This window comes from Gambusia affinis, linkage group LG01, assembly GCF_019740435.1.
Source record: "Gambusia affinis linkage group LG01, SWU_Gaff_1.0, whole genome shotgun sequence".
Classification (NCBI taxonomy): Eukaryota; Metazoa; Chordata; class Actinopteri; order Cyprinodontiformes; family Poeciliidae; genus Gambusia; species Gambusia affinis.
The window spans coordinates 4,709,058-4,733,703 of NC_057868.1; the positions used below are offsets into that span (position 1 = coordinate 4,709,058).

The 24,646-nt window shown below is 39.9% G+C and overlaps 1 protein-coding gene across 1 annotated transcript in view; it reads right to left on the reverse strand.

The window, feature by feature from the left end:
- Positions 1–24,646, reverse strand: part of LOC122827967 (leucine-rich repeat-containing G-protein coupled receptor 6) — a 50,104-nt gene that overhangs the window by 14,372 nt on the left and 11,086 nt on the right. The window contains exons 2-4 of the mRNA XM_044111134.1: positions 15,550–15,621; positions 3,365–3,436; positions 1,452–1,523 (exon numbers count right to left, since the gene is read on the reverse strand). Coding sequence (XP_043967069.1) covers positions 1,452–1,523; positions 3,365–3,436; positions 15,550–15,621 — 216 coding nt within the window. The remainder of the gene's footprint in view (positions 1–1,451; positions 1,524–3,364; positions 3,437–15,549; positions 15,622–24,646) is intronic.

Consider the following 24,646-nt stretch of genomic DNA (forward strand, 5'->3'; position numbering starts at 1 on the left):
GTGCTGTACAGTGTAGATGGTATGTTTAATATGTTTAATAAAAGAGTGCAGCTCTCTACCATTAACTCTCAGAAAAGTTTAACAGAGTATGTTTTTTTTTTTCTTAAAAAAGAATCTGATAAGATTTTTAGGAGCAACATACTTTTAACTGAAATGCTTAATTATTGTATATTTTTATAAATTTATAAACATTTTGTATGAACTGTAATTATTTTAATTTTGTCATTTGTAATATATTTTAATGATTTCTACTGTACAATGTGCATTTTTAAATGATGGACCCCAGGAAGAGCAGCTGGGTATATGCCAAGCTAATGGGCACCCTAGGCAATAAATAGGTGCATGTGTGTGTGTGTGTGGGCGTGTGTGTGCGTGTGTGTGCGTGTGTGTGGCCTTTTATTTGTTCTAGCATAGGGTCCAGTTTTCCAACAAATACTATGTTGTGAGCTCATTAGAGGGTTTTTTTGAGTTGGCGGTTAGGTTCAGGACTATTTTTCTATTTATTTATCTTCGGTCATTTTTAACCTTTTCATACAGAAGTAAAAAAAAACAAAAAAAAAACAGCAAGATATGAATTGAGTTTAGGCTAGATGTAGGCATGAACTGGTAATGGTTGGTTTAGGTAAGGGGACAGGGTTATGCTAAATAAATGAATGAAAACGAATGGAAGTCAATGCAAAGTCTAATGTGTGCTTGAATATGTGTGTGTGAGAGAGTGTGCAGGATTTCTAGATATTTAGGGAACACAGGCCTCCTTCACAGCAAACAGAAAAACGCTGTAGGTTTTCTGTAGAGGAGTTCATGTCTTTCATGCCCGGCCCCTCCTACATTACAACTCGAGCAATTTGTGAGTCTGTCTGATGAAAGAGAGAATGTTTGCAGAGAATTATTAATTTGGAAAGCAGAGAAGTGGGGTATGTATTTTGGGGCAAAGTTGAGAGGAACAGGCAGGGCTGAGGAATTGCAGGAGTGGAGGTCCAAATGAGCTCGTCTAAACACGCACGCTGACATTTATACGCTGACCCCACAGATTAGACAATTAAACGGCCAAACACGCTCATTAGCCGGGGGATAGCTGCGTGGGTGGTGGGGGAAGAACGGAGGAGTATGAGCGGAGGTGGAAGAGAGAGAGAATTGGTGGAAAATGGGGTTGTTTCACAGCTCATTGGAGATGCTCTCGCTGGCCTGCAGTGTCTGCTGTTGCCCTCATGGTTTCCAGATGCTTCCATGACACAATCGGAGCCGTGACTCCTACCGTCAGGCTCTCGCATTGAAAGCAGGACCGTTGCAGCTGACACCGGGTTACAGTCTGCAGTTCGTCAGCGGTACACTATACCTGCAATGTGGTTAAACCTGACAAGTGTGGGTGGCCATGGAAGGGGTGTCTTATTCCCTGCTAGAGCAGCATAATTAGACTGTGTGTGCAATGAGAGTGTGAGAGAGAGACTCACAAGGACTGGAGGTTGGGGAGGTCCCATGGAGCATCATCAGGAAGTCTCTCCAATTGGTTGTTTTGTAGCATCCTAATAAAGGCACAAACAAATGAGTCGGCTTCAGGCATCAGATCAGTGCAGTTAATTTGTCAGCTCACATCAAGCAAAACAAATAATTCCATTGTGACGGAAATCTGACACAGGAGGTAACGTGGTCTGAGTAAGTCTGAAGAGAAGCAGAGGAAAAGGGGAAAACAACCAGGACCTCCTTGGGTGGGCTGGTGATGTCATCCTCAAAAGAATGGCGCAAAAATGAGGGGGAAATGGGAAGGAAACAATCGTCTTCTCGCTTCCTTCCTTCATTTTTCGTTTTCTCTATCGCTCAACATCAGTTTCTACAAAGCATATCCATCTTTCTTAGCGGCACTGTTGTGGGCAGCTGCAATGATGCGACTGGTGCTGCCATTATTTTCAAAATAGGAGATAAAAATCTGACCTGAAGAAACTAAAATTGAATAAATAGCATTTATGTGTCTTGCCACAGTCTCAAAATGACTTGCTCGTATTAGGTCTGTACTTTGGCTAGGCCATGCTAGCATATGAATATCCTTTGGTTTAAACAACTTCATTGCAGCTCTGGCTAAGATTTAGTCCAGTTTTGGTGAACTGTGATGTCTTTGTTGTTTGGCAGTTGTGCCATGCTCTTTCCATTTTTGGATAAAGGTGTTTAAATAATGTGTTTTTTAACCCAACTCTCCCTTAAGCTTCCCCAGAGGTTTATCCCAGGCTTTTATGTTGTGTTCCATAGAGCTGTTTGTTCACAAACTTTCATTATCAAACCTCTAAGACCTTCACAGAACAGCTGTGTTTCCCAGAGATTAAATGGCATACTCTATTTCTTAATTAGATAACTTCTGATTACACAGGGTTTTATTTATGGATTGGAAGTAAAAAGGACCAAAAAAAAAAAGAATGACTTTTTTTTTTTTACAAACAATTTTTAAATCTGTCTACTGTTTCCTATAATATTACATATTACTGAATTACTGAAATCTGTGATAACATGAAAAAAAATTTAAACGGATCAAGTGAATTTGAATAAGTTTGCAAGGCATTGAAACAGCATTTGGGATGTTGACATTTCCAAAGAGAATCCTGGAAAGGACTCTGTTTGCCTTGAGGCCTAACTTCTGAAGTTAGTTTCATTGTTGTAGTGTGAATGAAAACCTTTAGACATGAATTTGTTTTTCTTTAATTGGTATCGGTTGAATTTATGGCTGGTAGGCTTTTTATATCTTGGAGGGTTTCACAAACCATGATCTTAAAATATACGCTGCTTTGCCTTATTTCTTTCCAAATTTCCTCAGATTTCAAACTGCAGTACAAATAGCTAAGTTTATATTTTGTGGCATAAATCCCCCAAATCTTCCAAGCCAAGACCAAAGACGGGCTGCTTGCCATTGCTTGTGAAAACCTCCTTAGTACCTTTAAATATTCACAGGAAATATGACCATAACTCATTGGATGCCACACATCCAAAGTTACTGTGTGTTTTATTTCTGACTTGTATTTTGACCATGCATGGCATGAGAGCTGCAGTGACAGAAAAAAACAGCTTTAAACAGCTTCTGAAGAAATTTTTTGACACTCGGTGCAGTCCTGTTGAGGAGTCTGACCTGGAAGGCCAGACTTGTGTATGTGTTTGTCCATAAATCCAGTCCTGAAACTTAAACTTGTTTAGTACTTGAAGGGAATTATAAGCAGAACATGTCTCTCCCAAGCCATAAACTTTAACTGTGTTTAATAATCCATGGCCAGTGCATTTTATTTCAGTCAGGAAGACCGCTTCTCAGAACAATCCAAGATTGTTCAGCACTGGTTTAAGTTAAAGCCATATCGGAACAGGACTAAGACATAAGGTGCTTACTTACAGAACTCTGAGGTTGTGAAGACCCTGGAGAACACTGCCTGATATATACCTCAGCTGATTCCCAGAGAGTCGCCTGAAGAGAAACATACTTTTAGAAAAGAGCCGTTTTAAAGTAAAAATTCAAGCACAGCTACACTAACTAAAAAGTTGCACAAGTCTCAGATGAACAGTTTTGTCGTTTATTTTCCCCCACGACTTTGGATTGGGCTCCTCCAATATGACTTCATTCCATATTTACAACTTTGGGGTTACAGTTGGGGCAGTATGCAAATAACAATATTTGATTCCCTTCTGTGTGGTTACTGTTGGCTGAAAACACAAACTGAAACCTTAACCAATCCTGGGAGCTCCGATGAGTGAGTAAAAACTGAGTGCACTGCAAGAAATTATATGTGCGTGGGGACATATGCAGTGTTTGTGCGCACAAACACATGTGCAATGTGAATATGTGTGCCTACTCTCATGTCCTTGAGGAGAAATTGGGCCCGTTCTGAGGGTCCACGAGGACAGCACGGCAGAGAAACCACACACATTCACACAAGCAATCCAATCAGTTTGTTTATCAAACACAGCACCTAATGGTCATTTGCGAGTGTGTGTATGAGATATCCAAATAAATAGCATTCAGTCCAACAGATTTAAACTCCCAAGGTCACAAGCTGGGATTGCAGTTTAAACACAGATTTGGTCCTTCACAGCCCAAGACCACCCACTTTTATTAAACACACGCACACATACGCTAAAGGTTAGTCATTGGCACCCTCCCCCAAATCAGACCAATTCTCTACAGGTGCAGCTTTATGCTAAGCAGCTTTTTCTCTGGCAAAGCTGCAGCATGAATATCAATGTATTGAAATATTGGTATCAAGGACTGGCTGCTTTTCCAACATGCTCTCATCCATTCAGTAATGAAGGGGAACTCAGGAAAAACTTCATCTGACGTCTGATGTTGCTGTCAGCATCACGGATGATTATGACTGTGCAGTATTGAACCGCACAACTCCAATCACAAAAGCCAAATCTCAAACTCAGCTCAGGGTAGCACCGTCATAAAACTTGGATTTACTAAAAAGAAATTATGTACATCAGCATAATAAAATACAAAGTTATAAAGGCGTTACTTAATGCTACAGTTCAAATGACAGTGACTGATTAAATGTCCCTCACAGTGTGTGGATGTCAACGGAAAATGCATTGGAGACATGCGGTCTTTGGTCCATGAATTTATGAAATCTAGAAAAGGACGTTCAGTATTTTCCGTTCATCTGATTTGTTTACAACAGATGGTTTTGCTGTCTCTCAAAGAAGGAAAGCTCTCCAACCCTCGGGCTGTGTCACGTTTTGTTGTTGCATAAGATTGCTATTTGAGGCAATTAAAAACTTCACATTTCTATGGAGAAGTGTTGAAAGCTCTACACAATTGTAAAACAAATCTAAACCAGTATTTGAACTTAGTTTGTATTTAATTGTCTTCCAGAATGCTGTCTCCCCTCTTGTGTATGAAAAATGATGTGTATTTTGACGCCAAATGTAACAATCCTTGGGATTTGATTTTAATCGTGATTAGGATAACCTTCAGTGTTGTTTGGAAGATAATTAAGAAGTCGTCACGATGAACTGCTGGAGGCAGTTGACCATGTGACTTTAAGCAAGAATGTAAGACGTGAAATATGCCCGGGAATGGAGACTGAGCAGCACTCTTTGCTGCTAATTTTTGTCTTTTTGATATAATCAATAGTTTAGAGTTGCGAGTATAGTAGAAACATGTACAACAGCAAGAGAGAAACATGGCAACATCTTTGAATTGAGATAGACATACTATCAGTCGTGGCTGACCGCAAATATTCAGTTGACAAATTGAAACCTGTTTCCTGACAGTGTGGCAGATAAGTCTGAGTAAAATCCTAAAGCATTAACAGAAGTGATCAAAACCATCAAATGGTAAAGTTGTTGGTTACCATGGAGATGCAGGATATAGGCAGGTAAAAAAAAAACACTGCTGACCAAAAGATCACACCGATTTCTGATGCAAGTCCTCTTTCTGATTGGACACTAAGAGATGTAGGCGATGTTATGATAAGCTCTGCTTTATCTGCTTCATCTGAAAAAAGGTTAATTAATATTCTCAAATAAGAGCCAATTTTCTGTCATTATATATATTTACTGTACATAAAATGTCAAACACACCAGCTAGTCGGCTAATTCCTGTTTGCTGTTCACAAGTAGAGGTCAGTGGTGTATGTACTGGATGAAAAATAAATGATTGCATCAAAGTCTTGCAATTATTATATTTTATTTCATGTTTTATATATTAAGCCTTGCATTTATGTTTTTGTGTGAGCTATGCTCAAAGAACTACACCACAGAACCCAAATTAAGAGTCTGGAATTACACTTTAGCCTTTTTTTTTCCTTCTTCATTTTCAGACTTTGTTTGTCAAACAGACAATTTGTGTCAAAAGTGAAGATGAATATTTAAGAAAGGGGGGGGGGGGGGGGGGAGAACAACATCCACAGAACACCGACAGTTGCCATGGACCAACTCTTTCCATGGTATGAGTGCGTGCATTTTTGTGTGTAAAAGAATGCACGTTTGAGTGAATGTTCCACACGGGCTTCGAGTCGCTCCACATCAATCTCATTCTAATGAAAGGCGCCTTGCACTTGTCAAACCGGGGCTCCGACTGTTTTTGCTTTTAATTTGATTTGGGGATTGCTAGAATTGTTCTTGGCCCCTGCTCTGCATAGATTAAAAACTCCACCTCGGCTCAGCTCTGCTAAAATGATTTATATATAAAATAACAGAGGACAGTGGTGTTGAAATGTACAGGGGAGAGAAAAACAGGAGTGGCGCTGCTTTTCATGAAGGTGAGACCACCCTGCTATCAGTTAGATTGATAATCAACGAGGACTTTACTGAAGCGTGCCAACTGCTGATTATCCTACGTATCGTCTTACTGCCTCAGAATAATAAACAAACTGACAGATTAAAGAGTTAGAGAGCAAGGATGAAAAACAAGATAATTTTTTCTGGATCCGATCTTGCATAGTGATGGAAGAAAAGCAGAGCGTTGGTGAGTGATAGGAGCTGATGATGAAAGACAGAGAGATTAAACAGGACTTATCTGAGAACGCACCATTTTGCACACAGCAGTGTCTTCTAATTGGACATGCTCATTTGTGACACATAGAAGTAAAATTCTGACCATAGCAACCTTACTGGTGTTTGACCCCTCAGTTCGCCCTCAAGGTCAACCACTTAACCCGCCATTAACCTCCAAATTTGTGGGAGTAAAACATACACTGCAGGAGTGTCTGTTCTGTGTGAGAGGCTGTGTGTTTCTCAGAGATAGACTTGCTGACAAATGGTCATGTTGGCAGCTTTAAAATGAGAACTTCTAATTGACCTTGATAGTCCCAGCTGTGGGCTGCACCTGGAGCATCAACGAAGCCAATATCATAACCTCTCAAACCTCGGCCATGTCATATTCCTGGCTTATCGGCAGACAATCTTATCGTACATAAGTAGAGCAGGGTAGCGCTGGCTTCTTCTCCAGACCTCATTCCTCTTACATTTTAACTGCGTTGCAGAAAGAGTGACTGTTTGTCGAGACTGGATGAATAATCTTTAAGCTCTGTTTGTGGTGAAGACAAGGTTAGATTGATAACAACTCAGTTTTAGACCAAGAAATGGAGCTGTCATGTTTTATTTGTATCAATTTAAAAATCTAAATTTGCAAAATTGAATTTGAGAAAAAGAAAAAAAAACAGCTGCTTTGTCAAATAGTTTTTCCTATATGGCCATGTTAGGCTGCTGTCACATTGTGTATGTTGGGGTACTGAAAAAATGCATCTAGAGAAATAAAACAGATCTTGTAGCATATCAGTTTCTGTCGCTTCTTTAATTAGTGCATATTCGTGAGGCAGATGTCTGTTGAATGCTTGAGTGACCCCAGAGGTCAAAACAAATTTACTGATTAAATCAGAAAGTACGTCATGTTTTTGTTTCAAATTCATTTCGTGAAGAGTTGAGATCATCTTTACTTTCATAGTATTTCTTCAGATTTAAGGATCGTACTGGGCGATTGTGAAATTCAAGTAGGAGTTGTGTAGGTAACAGTGGTAACTGCATCATACATTATGAGCGAGTGCTGCAACACCCATTCAGTTTTTTTCACATCAGCTGGTGGTCAAATTATACATACTACAAAAATGAATGGGTAGGAAGGTGATGCAGGAGAGTTATTTGCCTTAGGCAACATGTCTTCCTATGCCAATAAAACACAAAGCAGAGAGTATGGTGAGGGTGTCAAATCGTCTCTTTTCTATTGTAAAATTACCAAATGTAGCTGATTGATGGCTACAAACGGTGAGACTTGACAAAAACTGGTGATTTTGTGGAGAGCCAAACACAGCAGGAAAAGTGAAATGTGATCTGTGCCTCCACAGTGTGTGGAGACTTTGATAAAGATGATAGGCTGAAACCACTGTCTCCTTCTAAAGTGGATTACAGGAAGAGCTTTTTACGGGAGCAACCATCCCCCTTCTGCCTCCTAGTATCAATTTGATGAGAACCGGGTATACTATCTTTGACATTAGAGCAGACAACCGAAGTGAGGGGGATGTCTTTGAAATATCAAGCAGACAAGAAAGCAGCCAACGTGTCTTAACTGCGGGTATCTCTGCCCTCTCATTAAACCATCCACCTCTCGGTTTATTCTTTTCATGCTGCGTGTCGCTGAGGTCTGAGTGTAAATTAAGAGACAAGTCACTGATCAAAGCATTAATTGAAAGCTTAATAAAAAGCGTTGGATATCAATAAAGTAGAACCCAAAAAACATAGAGCAATTAGAGGCAATGAAAGGGTTTGAAAGACAACAACTACACAAACAGTTTAATATCAGTGTTGATACAACAGTGACTCAAACAGCAGGTTTATCCTGGTGAGATTTTCTACTTGCTTCGCATGTTAATGTAGTCACTGATTTCTGGGTTAATGGAGATTAAACGTTTGTACTTTCGTGTCGTCGTCGGGGTGAGAACTGAGCAAAAAGATAAAAGTGGTTCTGCTTGATAGCAATATTTTTCATGGACACTCCAAAGCTCCTCAAATCTGACTCTCTCACTTCTGCATTAGATTCAGGTAGGTTGCCAAAAGCGGATTTGTATTGATTGCTTTGCTAGGTTCATAAAAATGTGGGAAAAGCAAAAAGGAGAGAAGCAATATCAAAGGCAGCGATTTCCAGCTTGTAATAACCTGCAGTGAAATGAACAGAGGGGGCTATAGAATTAATTGGAAGGGAGGGAAACACACAGAGAGGGGGGCAGGCAGTAAGGTGCAGCCCAACATCAAACAGTTTACCACTCTACCAGTCACAACATGCTTGGCCCTCGCCTCTCCTTCTGCTACCATCCTGTGTGATAGTCCCCACATCAAAAGCTGCCTGTTTCAAAACCAGCCCACCTTAGATCATTGGTTTGTTTTGCTAAGCACTATAAGTTGTTTTAATTATAATTGGTTTACAGTTGTCTGCTTTAACTCATCTCTCTAAACTGTCTAGACAGAAGTGGATGTGGAAAAAAACCCCAAATAAAACAATGTTATATTTCTCCCTACCTTGGAACATCGTTATTATCCTCATCTCAGCACATTTCCAGAAATGGCCAAGCAACATACCTTGGCTTTAGAGTAGAAACGTCCTCCTTGGAAGAAGTACACAGCAGCTGCATGTCTCCATAAAGTGTCAGAATTTCAATAGCAATAGAGGAGAAGCGAGATCAATGGGGTTGTAAAACATTTAGAAGGCAAATTCTGCAGGTGTGGCTCAATCCAAGAATACATTCCCTTAATTCTCCAAGGGCAGGCAAATGTCAGCTTCTATGTTCAAGATGACCCTGTTTGTGTGGTTGTTATTGTCCGACCAACACCAATGTCTGTTCTTTAAGGAGTTTTGGTTGACAGATGTTCAGAATTGCATTTGTAAAACACGTAGTGACTCAGTTATTCTTCTTTCCTTCCACAATTATGACCATCATGACCATCATCTCACGCTTCGCAGACTGCAGCTGCAAGAATTAGTAAAGAAAACAGTGTGCTGTCCAAACACACAAAGCTGACATACACACACGCCCACGCATGCCCCCCCACACACACACCATGTCCCCTCTACACACACACAGGACTCAAGGGGAAAATAGTTGAGAAGAGTGGCATGCTCACATTCACAACCTGAGAGAAAATTTTTAACCTCCTGGGAACCGAAGAAAAAAAGTGTGTTCCAATTTCTTTTTTTGTGTGATTTCCTATCTATTTGGGTCTAAAAAAACACCTTACAATTAAAATTTTTTTTAAAATATTTTTATTTTTAATTTCACAGCATGTCCACTGTAGTGGACAACAAGATGATTTTAGTGTAAAAATACAACTGAATTTAGAAAATGAGCAGATTATCGCTTTAGAGTAATATTAACAAAAGAATAAATTTAATTTGATCAAAAACTAAATTCTTTATCACTCTTCGTTGTTTTCTGTTGCTTATTGCTTGCAAGGACAATAGTTGCCTGTGTATTTAGTTGAACATTGAACATAAGCAGTTCTACAGTTCTTCTTTTGGATATTTTAGCGGTGATAATCCTGGAAGCACGTTTTCCTTTTGGTGATGCAGAGAAACATCTTGCATTTGGTACACCTCATGTATGTCTTGCCATTGCAGCCCTTATTCCTGCATCTTTCTGCATGCTTGATATCCACCATCTCTGGCATGTGCCTGGCCCCTAGTCTGCGTACAGAGGGCTCTGGTTGAGGGATCCTTGTTTTGGTTGGTGGCTGATACTCTTCTTCACTGTCTTCACTGCTGTCATCAAATGAAGGACTATCCAACAGCTCTTCAGCCAGGTGCAATTTGAAGTCCAGATACTGTTGGGTGTTCTTAGATGATCGATTAATCGCTTTACTGTCAGACTTGTATTGGATCCAAGCGTTTGTAATGGCAACATCAAAGAAATGAGCGATCACACGTGATGTCCATTTCTTGGTCCTGGTTGACACGCCGATAAAAGCTCAGCATTCGGTCACACAAGTCTACGCCACCCATGTTGTCATTGTATTCTCTGATCACTGCTGGTCGCGCACCTGGACATGAGCCTTTTCTTTGTTGGACCATCTGCTACAGATATCTTCTGGATCTTTCCCATACACAGTGGAAGCCATCAACACTGGTTTATTGTCAAACCATTTAGTGATTGCCAGCTCAGGCCTCCTCCGGACCATCGTCACTGATGCTCCTCTCCCTTCTTTTTACTGCTTATCTCCTGGTAGCTGGCATGGCTTTGGTACTCGGTTCCTCATTATTGTTCCAGTTGCTGGAAGACCCTTTGCAAGCAAAGCATCCATGAGATCGATTGTTGTGAAGTATCGATCAAAGAATACACAGGTTCCTGTGGGAAGAGATTCAACCAATTGCAAGACTGCTGCAGCTCCAACTCCCAACCTTTGGCCCCTGAACGTATTCTTCCCTTGATACACCTCAAAATCCAGTACTAGACCATTTGGAGAGGCAAGGACAAAGACTTTTAGGCCAGTAGGGTTTGGCTTGCCTGGGACATATTGCCTGACTGGACAGCGGCCTGTGAAAGGGACGATTTGCTCATCAATGCAGACCTTATTATACCTTGGAAGTCTGAGACAACCTTGCCTCACACGGTCAAGCAATGGTCTGACTCTCCAAAGAATGTCTGACTCCTTTGTCTCTTCTGTTACATCCAGATCATCAACAATCTTGAGTGAGCTTCTCAGCTTGTAGAATCTATCCCTTGTCATTTTCCTGCTAATAACTGGCACTTTAGTTTTTTTAGCCCAAAACATTTTAACTCTGGGATAGCCAAGGCAGGCCATGTGTACTGATATGCCAAAGAAAATCTTGATTTCTTGAGCAGTAGTATTTAGTGACACTCCTGTCGTTTGCAGCTGTCTTTGATTTGTAAAAGCTGCCAAATCTTCAAAGATTTTGTCGTCGATGTACTGCGTAAAAGTATTGGATTGGACTCCAGTGTTCTCGGATTTTAGGGTCATCTTGACAGACAGGAAGCCCAGGTAGCACAGGTGTGAATCTATTATGATGGATGGAAAAAACACAAATAAGTACTTAAATACTAATACAGCAATAATCTAATATGATAATAGAATTGGATACATTAGCCTAGAACTAAATAAAACATACAAGGTAGTCCTGGCCCACAAAGCACGCGACTTTCCTGCTCCCTTTCTGGCTCTGAGACTGTCTCCTCATCAGATACTCCTGCATCTTCTTCCTCTCCTTCTTCACCTACTTCTTCTTCACCATCTTCTCCTGTCCCAGGCTGATACTCATCCTCATCCTCATCTGACAGCCCCAAATCTGAATCTCCCTCTACTATTCGGTATAAAATCCTCTCTGCTTCACTTCTTTCTCCTACAAGAATGTTGACTCATTAAATACATTAAAATGGTCCTGGTGTCCACTACAATTGACATTCATAAAAGGACTGTTATTTCAAAACAGAAATTATTAAACTGTTTTCTGAGATAAAAATATTATCATTGACATGTTAATAAACAAGACTATATATAATTATCATGGTAAAAATAGCAATAGATAAAGAATAATTTGCTTACCTTTCCTCTTTCCATAAAATGTGGTTGTTGGTATGCCAGCCATTTTGATTGAAAAGAAAAAGTGAGTTCCCAGCATGCAAACCTATCACATGACACATCACTGGAAAGCCCAGGATGTCCTCTAAAGAGTAATGCAGGGCTTGATAGGGTAACTCAAAATAGTAAAAGAAAATACAGGTGAACAAAATGTCCACTATAAAGGACACAAATGAATGGGCCGGGTCTCAGGAGGTTAAGCTGTTTTTTTTTTTTTTGTTCTTAAAAAAAAAAGTTTTGTTTTTTTTTAGCTTAGATGTGCTGAGTGTCAGATCAAATATCAGGAATGCCACAGGAGTCTACATTCAAAATGTTGTGTGAATTTCCTTGCTGAATTTTGCACATTGTATACTAGAAGTTTTCTTTCTTAAGACACAAAAATTATTTCATATAGGCTTGAATATATTTAAAATAGTGTTTTGACACCTGTGTGGAAATATTCAAATTAATGACCAAAATATTAAAGATCTGTTCATGTAAAGGTACTCCTAAGACTGTGAAGGCTGGGCTGGGGCAGCAAGCAACAGTTTCAATAAGTTTTAAACTATTGTCACAGAACAAATTGGTTTCATAAGAAATTGTATCCTTATATAATAGTTTTGGGTTTTTTTGGCATCAAAATACCAATTATACATAATACATGTGTAGCCCAGTGATAAACTGAGGCTATGGTAGTTCCTATTTGTTAAGGTTAATTTTACATAGTTCAAAATAAGATACAAGTATATTAAAAGTAAATTACTGTTTACTCAAACATACATTGGTGAACAACTAAGTGTTTAGTATTCTTCTTTCTGAAAGAAATACATTGGTATTTTCCTTCACCTTAATAGTGGAATAATATAAAGGTCACTATTGAGTAATTATCTTATTTGATGATTAAAACTATTGTTTGTTAGTGAGCTATTGTGTAAATATTGTAACTGAAAGAAGCAGTGTGACGTAAGCTGCACTGCGCATTCTCTGATCTCACCATTTTCATTGGCAGTGGGGACAGTTTGTCCGGTGCGGGATGGGGATTGGTGGAGAGGAGGAGGAGGCGGGAGCAGAAGAGAGAGTGGTAATAGTGGAGAACGGAGGCGGACGAGGAGAGAGAAAAAACAATAACAAAAAGAGGAATAAATAAGAAAGAAAAAAGACAGACGAAAAGGAGAGACAAAGAGACAACAGGACGAGAGCGCACGGAAGTCGGGAGAAGTTGAAGGAGTTCAGTTGGCGCTGGAGGGACGAGCCAAGAGGGGACCGGAGCAAGTGGTTGCGACGGACTTCGGGCTAAGCTAAGTGGGCTAACGCTTTAGCGCCACGGTCCTGCGGCAGCCGTTGAGCCGCTGCGGAGTTGAGAGGAGGGAGGCATTTCAGCGTTTCCTATGTTTTCCCCGAATTGCACCGCTCTCAAATTGTTTCTTTCCTTCGTCCTCCCTCTGGGATTTCAACGTCTGCTCCTCATTGGTCACAGGCCTGCAACGTTGGGTTTTCCCGGGTTTTTTCCCATTTCTCCACCACCATTTGGAGGTCGTGAGTAGAACTGACTGTTCAGGACGATATACTAGCTTGGACATTGCTTGTGAACATTAAGGGTTTAGTGGGCCTGCCTTATGTGCTGCCTTATGTGAAAAGTATATGTGGTTTTCTGTTTTTTTTTTGTTTTGTTTTCCTAAATCTTAAAAGTGTTTACAGCTTACAGTTCAATTGGTGATTAACAGTGAGGTTTCCCTGTCACCATAGTTAATAAAGTGAAGCTGAGTAATTTTGCCTGAATTTCTATTTCTCTGGGTCATATTTGTTACAAACCAGGTCAGTGGTATTACCTACATAAAGGTGTACCTTATTGATGTCGAACCCAAGCACCCACCATTTTAGTTTTTCTCATAGAGTGGTTTAAGGTGCTACACATGATTAAAAAAAACCTGAAAAAAAATAAAATAAACAAACTCATATTTTTGCAATCAAAACTCTGGCTAATTTCCCTCCTTGGTGCACTTTGTAAACACAGTTAACAGGTTTCCATGTCAACGTATTGAGATCACCTGCTTCAGGTGGATGGCAAAGACGATCCAAATGCCTCCCCTTAGCCAGGACCCAGTACAGCAGGCAAACTAATAAACGAAAGTCACACTTCTGTTTTCCAAAGCTCAACTCATTGAGACATCTCCTCAAAATCATTCAGTACTTCTCAGCTGAATGCCTGAAATAGTACTTCCAAGCACTCTATATATGATTAAATAATCAGGTTTTTCTACCAGCTCAGAACACAGCATCTGCTTTCTGCATTTACATCTGATACTCCTGCCCTGGACACACCTTACCAACAAACAGCTTGGATGTTCTCTTACGGTTTGCAGTGAAAGGATTTAGTTCACTTGGAGTAATCTTTGTTTGAAAGGAAACCACCTGTGTGCTTTAGCCCAACTAAAGCACACAGGTGTATAAATGTCCTGAGGATTCATTGGAAAGCTACAGTAAACAATATTTTAAACAATACTTTTAACTTACAGGAGCCACCTGCACATCTCTGGTTTTCAGCGAGTTGCTTTTAGAGCTGAGAAGCATGGACATGGAGGTGGACTCTAAGAAAACCTTTCTTTAATGGGATGACTGGTCTAGAGGCATTTGGCAGTAGGATTTTTGAATAAGCTGCACCTACCTGATTTTGATTTTGCACAAACACCTGTGTCGACAATAACCAAACCTACTAAAAACAGAAGCTTGCTCTAGTTCCCCATGTTCTGCTTCCATACTAAACATTTATAGCAATGTTTAAAGATGTGAGTACACCGATTTAGCTCTAGTTAAATGTAGGTCCATAACAGCACTTAGGTTTTTTTGCATGCTTTGTGGGTTTCAGCCTTCTGAATGTAGTTGAGTGCTAATTTTTAAATGTGCATTTGTAAAAATGCACAGAAATGTAGTTTTATGGATTAAGCCAAAGAAAATTCTGGTCCATCCAATTATTGCTGAAAAAAATACTCTGTGGCTGTACAGGACAAGAAATATTAAGCTGTGTATTATCATATATATGTACACGAAGGATTCACAATTCCTCATAAGCATTCTTCTTTTAACTTGGAATGCTTATATAATTACATTACATTGACCTCAAGCTATAATGTGTGTATTTTGGCCAATACTCATGTCTACAAGAGTATTTTTTCTTCCACATTCTCTGAAAAATAAGTCAAGGTAGAAGACAAAAGCAGTACTTTGGATAGTAAAAAATAACCTATAAATATTTTAAGGACTGCATTCCCTCTCCAAGTGACTATCCGGTTCCCTTTTGTTCCTTTTTTTTTTTTTTTTTTACCACCATCCCAAAATCTACTTGCGTGTTGCTGCAGGCACTTTCTTGGTGGGAGAGATCAGAGGCAAGCCAGACCCATCAACCCCATCTCCAAGGTCTGCTCATATCAACTGCTCAGGAAATGTCTGTTTTTTGTCAAGTGTAAATTCTGACAGCGGGGTTTCATAAGCTAAGTGTGAGCTGAATGATTTTGTACTCACAGTTCTGATAACAGGTGCAGTCGATGGAAGGCTCTGGGCTGGATTTCGCTGATGTTGTTCATACTGAGATCCCTGGAGGCACAAAACGGAAAAGCATCAATGCATACCTTATATTATTTGTGTGATGTGAAAAAAAAAAAAAAAAGAACGATAAAATGTGTTTTCACTTGGCAAAACGTCATTTGAAGCAGGAGCAGGATGGGAAGAGGTTGGGGGGTTAGTTAGAGAGGTCGGGGGACAAAAGGGTGAAGAGGGAGATGCTGAAGAGAATTTTCCCCAATGAATCACTGTTGGGCAGCTGCAATTTCCTCCTTGTCCTGTGGACTTTTTCTCTTTTCCAGATGTCTCACTCTACTCTCTTTCACATCTGACCCCCTTAGGCTCCCCTTATATCTACCTCTTGCTTTCTCCTTCTCCCTCCCTGATTACTCCTTTTTTCCCCCCACAGGTTTTCTGGGAGACCACCACCCCTCCCTCTCTGTTCATTGCTCTAACAGACGCAGTTTGTTTCTATGCTGACGTGAGAATGAGTGTTTCGTGGTGAGTGTTGATGCAGCTGCATTATGGTGAAATAATAAAGTGTAGGACGCACAGATAGAGAAACTTTCAAAACACAAAAACCCTTTTTTTTAAAAAACATTTCAAGACAAAATAATGACTCAGACTTTAGTAAGGGAACATGTATATTCGCATGGCCCCAGTCATGTAAAGTTGTCTGTTTGATAAACACAATGAAGGCAAGGAGGTGTTGCGTCACCAGTTCTGTGCTTTCATGGCCCTTTGGGGTCTTGCTTGAGTCTTTGAGAGTCAGCTTCCTCTGTGTGTGTGTGCGCCTGAATATGTGTATGACACTAACCACTGCTCATAATGGCAGACCACCAGGCTAGCAAGCGTAAACTGTGCTTTCGGAAGCGCTTTTGCAGTTGTGAGTTTTGACACTCTTGCTATTTGTTTGTCTAATCAACCAAGCTGGCCGGGGGGCTGAATAGATCTGTCATCATACGTGTGATCTACAGCTAACTTTCAGGGAGTCCTGAGCAAATCGCTTTAAGGCAACTGTCCACTGTAGACATTTGGACGTTTGATTGGAGTCTAGCATTCAACTCTAACTGATGAGGTGGACTTTTCTTGGGGGGATGAGCAGCCAGTCCATAATGTTCCTGTCTGCCTTTTTACATCATCTGCTTGCATTTATTACTTTCTTATGAAGATACCATAATGGCATGCTACTTTCCTTTGCATGGGAATTTCCTGTTACATAGACTCTTGGCTCTGACTACAGAGAGTTTAAGGCATTTGTGTAGGATGCATTTGTGAGCAGAGCTGAAGTCAGAGATTTCAAACACATTCAACCGAAGTGAATAACATGCATTCTTTTCGTTTCTGTGCATCAAATTTTCTTATCTACTTGCCTAATAAAGCTGATTAGAAACACAGCTCCCACCATTTGGATTTTTGGTTGCGGGCCAAACATGAAGCTCTGCACAGATTTATCAAATGGAGCACTATAAAATGCTTTGACAGTGGGTGTTGTCCACTGCAAATGCATGAGAATGAAACAAGGGAGGAACGGAGACTGCAAAGCAGCGGAAATAATCCATGTACAGAAACATTCAATAAAATTTGGAAAATGTTTAAGAAGGAACAGGATATTTGTTCGACATGTTTGTGTAACCCGAGCTCTCTGTATACTTCCAATGACATCAGGCACCTTGAAATGTTGTCTCATCAGATTTAAGCAACATTCTCTGTCAGTCTTTCTCTTGAGCTGAGAAATGAGTGGACTGATTAAGTTTAGCACCTGAAAGCCAAATCTTGCAGGATCGAAATTTGAGATAAAGCATAAACAAAGTATCCAACATACTTCGTGAAAATATATTTTTATGGTGCTATAATTTTAAATAATTCTTAAGAAAATAAGCAAATCCCTTGGAAAGGATTGACTTTAAAAAAATATTTAGATAAAAAAGCTCTTAATCCTCTTTGAAGTGCATGGAAAACGCCTTTGTATCGAACCCATAAATCCTTGAAATTAGAATCAAAGGCACCAGATAAATGCCAAAGATTAGAAACTCAACATGTAGTGAAAAGAGAAACCTGTCCCGTTTAAATCTCTGACTCTCAAGTTCTGGTGAGCTACTGGATTTTGCAGTGTGTGCCATCATTAGTTTAAGATCTAAAGAGCTCTCTGAAACTGTAAAGTTTCTGAATACTTATTAGCCTTCCTGTGAATGTTCTTATATCTAATTTTCCCTCATGATTTTCATAAAACCAGATGCATTGTCCCTTGTCGGCTAAGCATACATTGTAGAAAAAGAAGTAGATCAAGCTATTTTTACAGGATCTCTAGATAATCTCCAGATATCAAGGTGCAATAATATGATATTATTAATAATTAACTTTAAACTAAGAAACATGAAAATCTGTAACTTTTATTGTGACATATTTCATATCGTTTGTATATGGCTCTCGTGTAATCAGATCAGCTTTTTCCACAGACCTTCTTCCACAATAACCTAATTTGTGAAGAACATTACTGTTTGTCCTGCCAAAAGACAAAAGATTACCTAATTTAGGATTTCTGGAACATTTCAGAGTAACCGTGGGTCGTATTGCTGCTTTTCTGTTAAATGTTGTTCCTGCTCTCATTTCAGGTGAACGGTGCAACAAGTGTAACAAATGTTAAGTCTGAAGTCATAAAGTTTTCTAGGCAGGGGCACGCACACATAGACCCTAGGTGGTGCTAGAGCACCAGTCCATTTTCTACTAGAGGAAAAAGTGCCCTATCAAAATATATATATTCCCTTTGATTGTTTTTGCAGTGTATACTGTGTGGCCCAAGTAGCAGTTCCAGACTTAAAGGCCTATATTACCAAACTCCCCTACAAACACACAATAACAAGCCACGCCTCCCTCAACGTGAACCACAGCGCTCAAAGCAGATAGGTGGACACAGAAGCGTGCTGCATGCTGCACCGGTGCCCCGTTTCAGAAGTCAGTAAAAATCCTGAGTTAATTCCGGGGTAACTATGGGCATATCCTGGGTTTTTGGTTTCAGAAAACCAGATAGCTGTTATCCCGGATGAACTTACTACCACAATTCACTTTGTGAACCAAACGTTTTCGGTAGCAGAATTGTTTGAGCAAACCTTGAGTTTGTCCTACTTTTTAGCTGAGACCTGACACAAGGAAAGAATCCAAAATGACGTGTCCTTTTCTGGGGGAGTCTGTAAACGTTGGAGAGTAAATATTCAACAGAAATCTCAGTCTGAAGATTTCTATGATTTGTCATTCTCGGAAGCTCTGTCCTGCTAACTCTCAATTTTGAAGCAGCAACAATATTGCTTTTTTTTTTTTATTGTTAAAAATGTTCTGATATTCTCCTGTACCATCATTAAAATGTCTGTTTCCATTAATGCGCACTTTCAGCCTTCTTTTGTTCTCTTGTCGCCATGTTGAATGGCATTATCTGCATCCCATTGAGGAGGGCATCGTCAACGGGATGAAGCCTTCATATATAACTTAGGGGTGACTTTCCTCAGAATGGAGTTGCTAGTTGAAATCTGCTGTTCTGAAACTGAAAACCCAATCGCATAAAATTCCCAAGCATCTTTTGTTTTATGCTATTCTTTGTTTTGTTGTTGTCAAATTGATTGTTAGAAAAAACAAACAAAAGAGTGTTAAACACAGTTAACATGAATCAGACAGCATGTGGCTATAGATTTGAAAAAGATATATATATATATGACGTTCAAATTGTTCATGTAAAAAATAAAAAATAAAAATCACACTCCCGACTCATCCGGCACACACTGAAAGTTTGCCCGCCAAACTTTTGGTGTATGCCACTGTTATCATATCAAAAAAAAATGTGTGACATCATGTACCACACCAAAAATCTGTGTGGCCTCAGGAAACAATGCTGATTATTGTACGTGTGCAAATAATCTACTTTGCAAACTATTTATTAGAGCATTCTAGAGCAATCATTAAAGCACTGCTGCACACACACCTCCCATTCAGGCATATCCAGCCTGTTTCTGGGGATGTGTCCACAGATGGAGACAACTCTACATTATCTGGGCCTGATTAAAGAAGTCATAAACAATCGTTGTGTGAAGTCCGTGCCTGCCGCCGCGCTCAGACAGAATAAGCACGCTGCAATGAAGTAAAAGAGAGAGTCAGAAAGGAAAGGTTTAAAAATAAAGACACAGGCTGGTGAGTCATGGGGAAAGGTTGAATGCAGCTCAGCTCGGCTGTGCGCTCCAGCAAGCTCATTGGGAAGCTCGAGAGAGAGAGACGTTTCTGCTGCGCAGGCCAAGGCCTCCGCTGACAACTTGACGTATCGTTGGAAGGCACTGTGTTATGGCTTGTTTTTAAAATCAAATAACAGCTGTGGCTTTTTTAAACCATGATAATTATGATTGATGACTACCACATGTGCATTGTGTCGGCTGGCGCTGTGACGTGCAGATATTTTCAGCGCAAACAAACGGCCGCAAAAAGAAATGAGAGAAAGGGCGCTTAAAGGTTTCTCAGGCTGTGTGGCGTATTGGAGTTTCACAGTTAGAATTTTGGTTTTCTCTCTCCCTCATTTTATGCACATCTCCACTGTGTGACTTTTGTGTGTGAGAGAGAAACACAGTGTCAGTATTTGTGTCTGCTTGTGCCTTATGATATTACTTCCATTTATAGGTGGCTGTGGTGTGTGTGGTAAGATGTCTGTCGCTCATTTTCACACCCCCATTGTTTCCCAGTGGGTCTGCAGATGTGGTGGCTACAGTTCTTGGTCACCCTTTCACCACATCACAGACAAGCGACGCTGCTGGGCCGTAGAAAAAGATTGCTGTGTGTGGGGGGAGACAGAATGGGAGCACATGTGGTTTGCACCCTTAATTTTTTATGAGAGAATTCAGCAGGGAATTGTTTTTGCCCTATCTTAGCCATCACACTCAGCAGTCTGAGGTTGCCTCAAGAAGAACCCATCTCTCAACGAGAAGGGTCCCACAAAGCAGCACCACTGCTTAGATTTCCCTTTACTGTTGAAGGACAAACTAAAGACTGCCCAGCAGTGCTTGCATCACAGAAAGCAGACAGCTGCTCATCACTACAACTCTTAAAAGGTCCTCTTATTCTCCTTTTGATGATTCTACACAAGGATTAGCAATGCAGTCCTTTGGTCTCAGAACATTGTTTTCAGACAGTAGAATAAACAACATCAAACATAAGACCATAGACAAAAAATAATATGATCTTGGGAAAGTAGATCACAGCCCAACAGCACTCAGCAACATTGACAAAGACCCCAATGCTGTCAGAGAAAACAGTCTCATACAAAATGCAGAAAAAAAATAGCACCAGACTAAAATGACTAAACAATTTCAGGCAGAATTTACTCAGACCGAATGCCATTAGCCCAAATGGCTTGAGGGCAATCAGCCCCAGACCAAACAGCATCATCCCAGCATTAGGTGAGACGGCCTCATCCTAAACTATCTCTGACAAAATGGCGTGAAACCAAGTGACCAGAGCCAAAACAATTCAAGGCAAAACATCCTCTGACCAAATTCCATCAGCCAAATGGCCTCAAACAACGTGGACTAAGACCAAAAGGCCTCAAACCAACTTAGACCTTAATCCATTTTTACTCAACAGCCATGTAGCAGTCTAAGGCAAATCAACCGTACAAAATGGCTTGAAACCAAATACTATAAAATCTAACAAACTCAAGCAGAACTATCTAACTACTGGTGACAAGTCTGCAGCCACCTTCTCGCCTTAAAAGTTACGAAAGTGAATTATGTGATATTGTAGCTCAAGAAATAGCTTTTCTTAGAGCCACTTAGAAAGTTGCTGTTGGCTTTAATCTAATTTAACACTGAAACCACAATGGTGAAAAAAACCCAATGAGAAAGATGAGGAAGTGAAAGCGTGCCTTCTCCATATCAGACGTATCACATGACATCAGAGGTTAAGGTGTGCTCAGAGAAAAAACAGTGCTCTCTGGTGTTACACAATTGCTGAATTCCACGTGTTACCTGTTAAGGCCTGAGGGTGGCGACACTGAGGCCTTTGGTTTCTCTGATGGTTGGTTTGTTCAGACATTTTTTTCTTCAGCCTACAGTTAAGGTTATTTGCTTTGATGTCTGATAAGGTTTTCCTGATACCAGAGGACGTCAGCTGTGTATGAAACTAAATGATCATTTTCACCTTCATGTGAAAGGAATTCTATTTCACCGAGCTTATGTTAAATTTCTTGAGTTAGTGTGTGAGGAACTGTGAGCTAGATATCGAGAAATTAAAGACTTGAACACTTTCCCATTTCTACTCTGTCTTTGTCAAGATTTGCTTTGATTGATAGTTTAGTCTTTCTTCCACTAAGTATGTACACTTTTGCCCATGAGAATGTAAGAAAAGAAAGGTTTAGCATTGGCACAAACATAAAAAAAGGGTATTTAACTGCTTTATGTTGTGATTGATAGTGTATCCATGGCACAGAGCTTGTGTTAAGGGAGGAACAAAAGTAGGAAGAAGTAGAAGCACATTTCCATTCATAAGCCTTGGCCCTTTCAGTTGCTCTTTATACCTCTTTATCTCTAACACCCCTTCTTTCCCTGTGCATCCGTGTTTTAAATTTCAACCGGAGCATGGAGTTCCACAGTTCTGTAGTTACAATAATGTGATTTATCAAATTTCCACTTTGGCATCAACAGAACTACTGAAGTATGTTATCACTGCCATGATCAAAGGCTGTGTGCATGTGTGGGTGTGAATGTGCCCCTAGCTCCATTGTTGCCAGTTTTAAACTTGAAGCCTCACTGACAAGAGCTGGTGATTTAGCACAGCACAACAATTGGCCACATCATATGAGACGCGTACACCACACTCCAGACTCTGGGTGCATTTGACGGACCACCCTGGTGAGTGAATACGCCCACAGATCAGGCCAGATACCACCAGGTGTTTGTATTTGGATTTTAGTCTTAGTGTTTACTGACATGCATCCGTTAGACAAAGCTGAGCAGAGAAACATTTTTCTTTAATGAAAAGCTTGTTTAAATTCCATCTTATCAGTCATGATCATTTGGCAAGACCACTCACTGTAACATCTCCCTCTACCACTCAAGCGTCATTTTTCAGTATGCCTGGAAGTCCAGTCATCCCTAAAAGAAATTCTGAATGAAGTATAGGAACACAGCCAAATGTTTTGACCAATATGTATGTTTCTATGTCAGGCATTACTAATTGAAAAGCTCTGCCCAAAGAGAAATGAGTTTCTCTTGTCAATAACATAAAAATAATAATGTTTTTGAACTAACTTATATGTTTAGCAGGCTTGTGTCCCTGTATTCTCTTTTTACAAAAAGATTTCCATCATATTGCTGGATAGACAACAAAGCTCATTCATAAATGAGCAATTGAACTGGTCTCAACGGGCGGAAATGTTTTGTAAAGGAAGCTGACATCACAGGAGGTGAGGAGTAGAGCTCAGCAGGTTTGATATCATAGCATGATGTAGCATGCACATTTAGCCCTTTTCATGCACAAGGCACCACAGGACTAAAAAAAAAGCAATTAGTTAAACAAGGTTAAGCATGGAAAATTAATTAGTTTACAGAGGTGATGTTGGATTGACTGGAGAAAAACAGTCATGTGGTGATAATGGTGATAACTAACAACCCACAAAGTCCAGCAGTCTGTTCTGTCTCATCAATGTGTGGTAATAGGAAAGCAGACCTTTAATGATTTCTACAATATCTCTGAATGTGTGAAGCCAGCTAAACATTGCCGTAGATGGTTGCTATGGTAATGACACTACTCAGACCGGCTTCTACCGTCCATGCCTCCTTAGTCCTTTCATAAATTACAGACACTGGCAGAAGATATTTCATTCTGACTTCAAGTCTTTCGTGAAACAGTGTACTGATAACCAATGACTGTCTCTGTTACAACAGCAACCTTAACAATGATTTTAATAAATAATCATCAAATCAAATTCTTAGCATGAGAAATCTACAAACAAGGGCAATGAGTCCACATAGTTGCCGTAATCTCAGATATCGACACTGAATGTTTCAAAGTTCCATTCATATAATCATTAAAAGGTATCTCAGTACAACCATAGCCTAACCAAACACTTTAAAGCACCAACTTTATCAACCATTCTGTGTCCAATTTTTTAAATGTAAAAAAAAAAAAAATTGCTTGCTTTGGGATGTTTCATACCAATCACTGAGTTGTTTAGATTGATCAGGGGTCATTACTTCATGTCTAACAATAGTGAACTGGGCCAAATAAAGGTCAGAACCTCAACTGAAATAGGGTCTCTTGCAAAATATTTCAAATCATTCAATATTCTAGACAGTCTAGTATAAATGAAAATATCAGATTTGCATCCCCAATGCAGATGTTGTGGCTTATTAAAATTGTTTTGCATCAATCAGGCCACAGTCAACACCTCTCATTCCTCATAATGCTTCTATACCGAGATATTATATATAGAAATGCTAGACATGTCAACATGTGACAAGTTTTGAAAGACAATCATAACACTGCATGTAGGTACATACCTCTAAAACACTTACAGACCAAAATCAAAGGCATCATAACCTAAGGCCATTATTTTCACTTCCTCATCTTCATCTTTATTCGCGCTTCTCTGTCAATCCCTCACCCCATTCCTCAGGTGGAGATATTTAGCCGACAAACAGCCAATTATGGCAGTAAGCTAACTTCCTTTGAAGGCAGCTTAGATGTGAGAAACATTAGAGTAATAGATCTTCAGCAAAAATCGGCAGCCAGAGGGCAGGTCTTCTGCAGCAGCGTTGCTTGAGCCGCACCTTGACTGTCTTTTACAGTAATTATGATAGTGATGTCTTCAGCTGGATTCAGTTTGATCCTCTCCGCTTAGTGCTTTGAAACGGTTAATACACGATGAAAGAGGATCTTTTATTCCTCACAATGCCACTGGTAGTCAGCGCTTGGGTGCTGCCTTTAAGAGGCTCTAAATGGTTGTGTGCATAACAGCATGTTTGTGTATGTGTGGATTGTATGCAAGGGTGAGGTTTAAGTGTGTTTGCTTTTTCTTTTTTTTTTT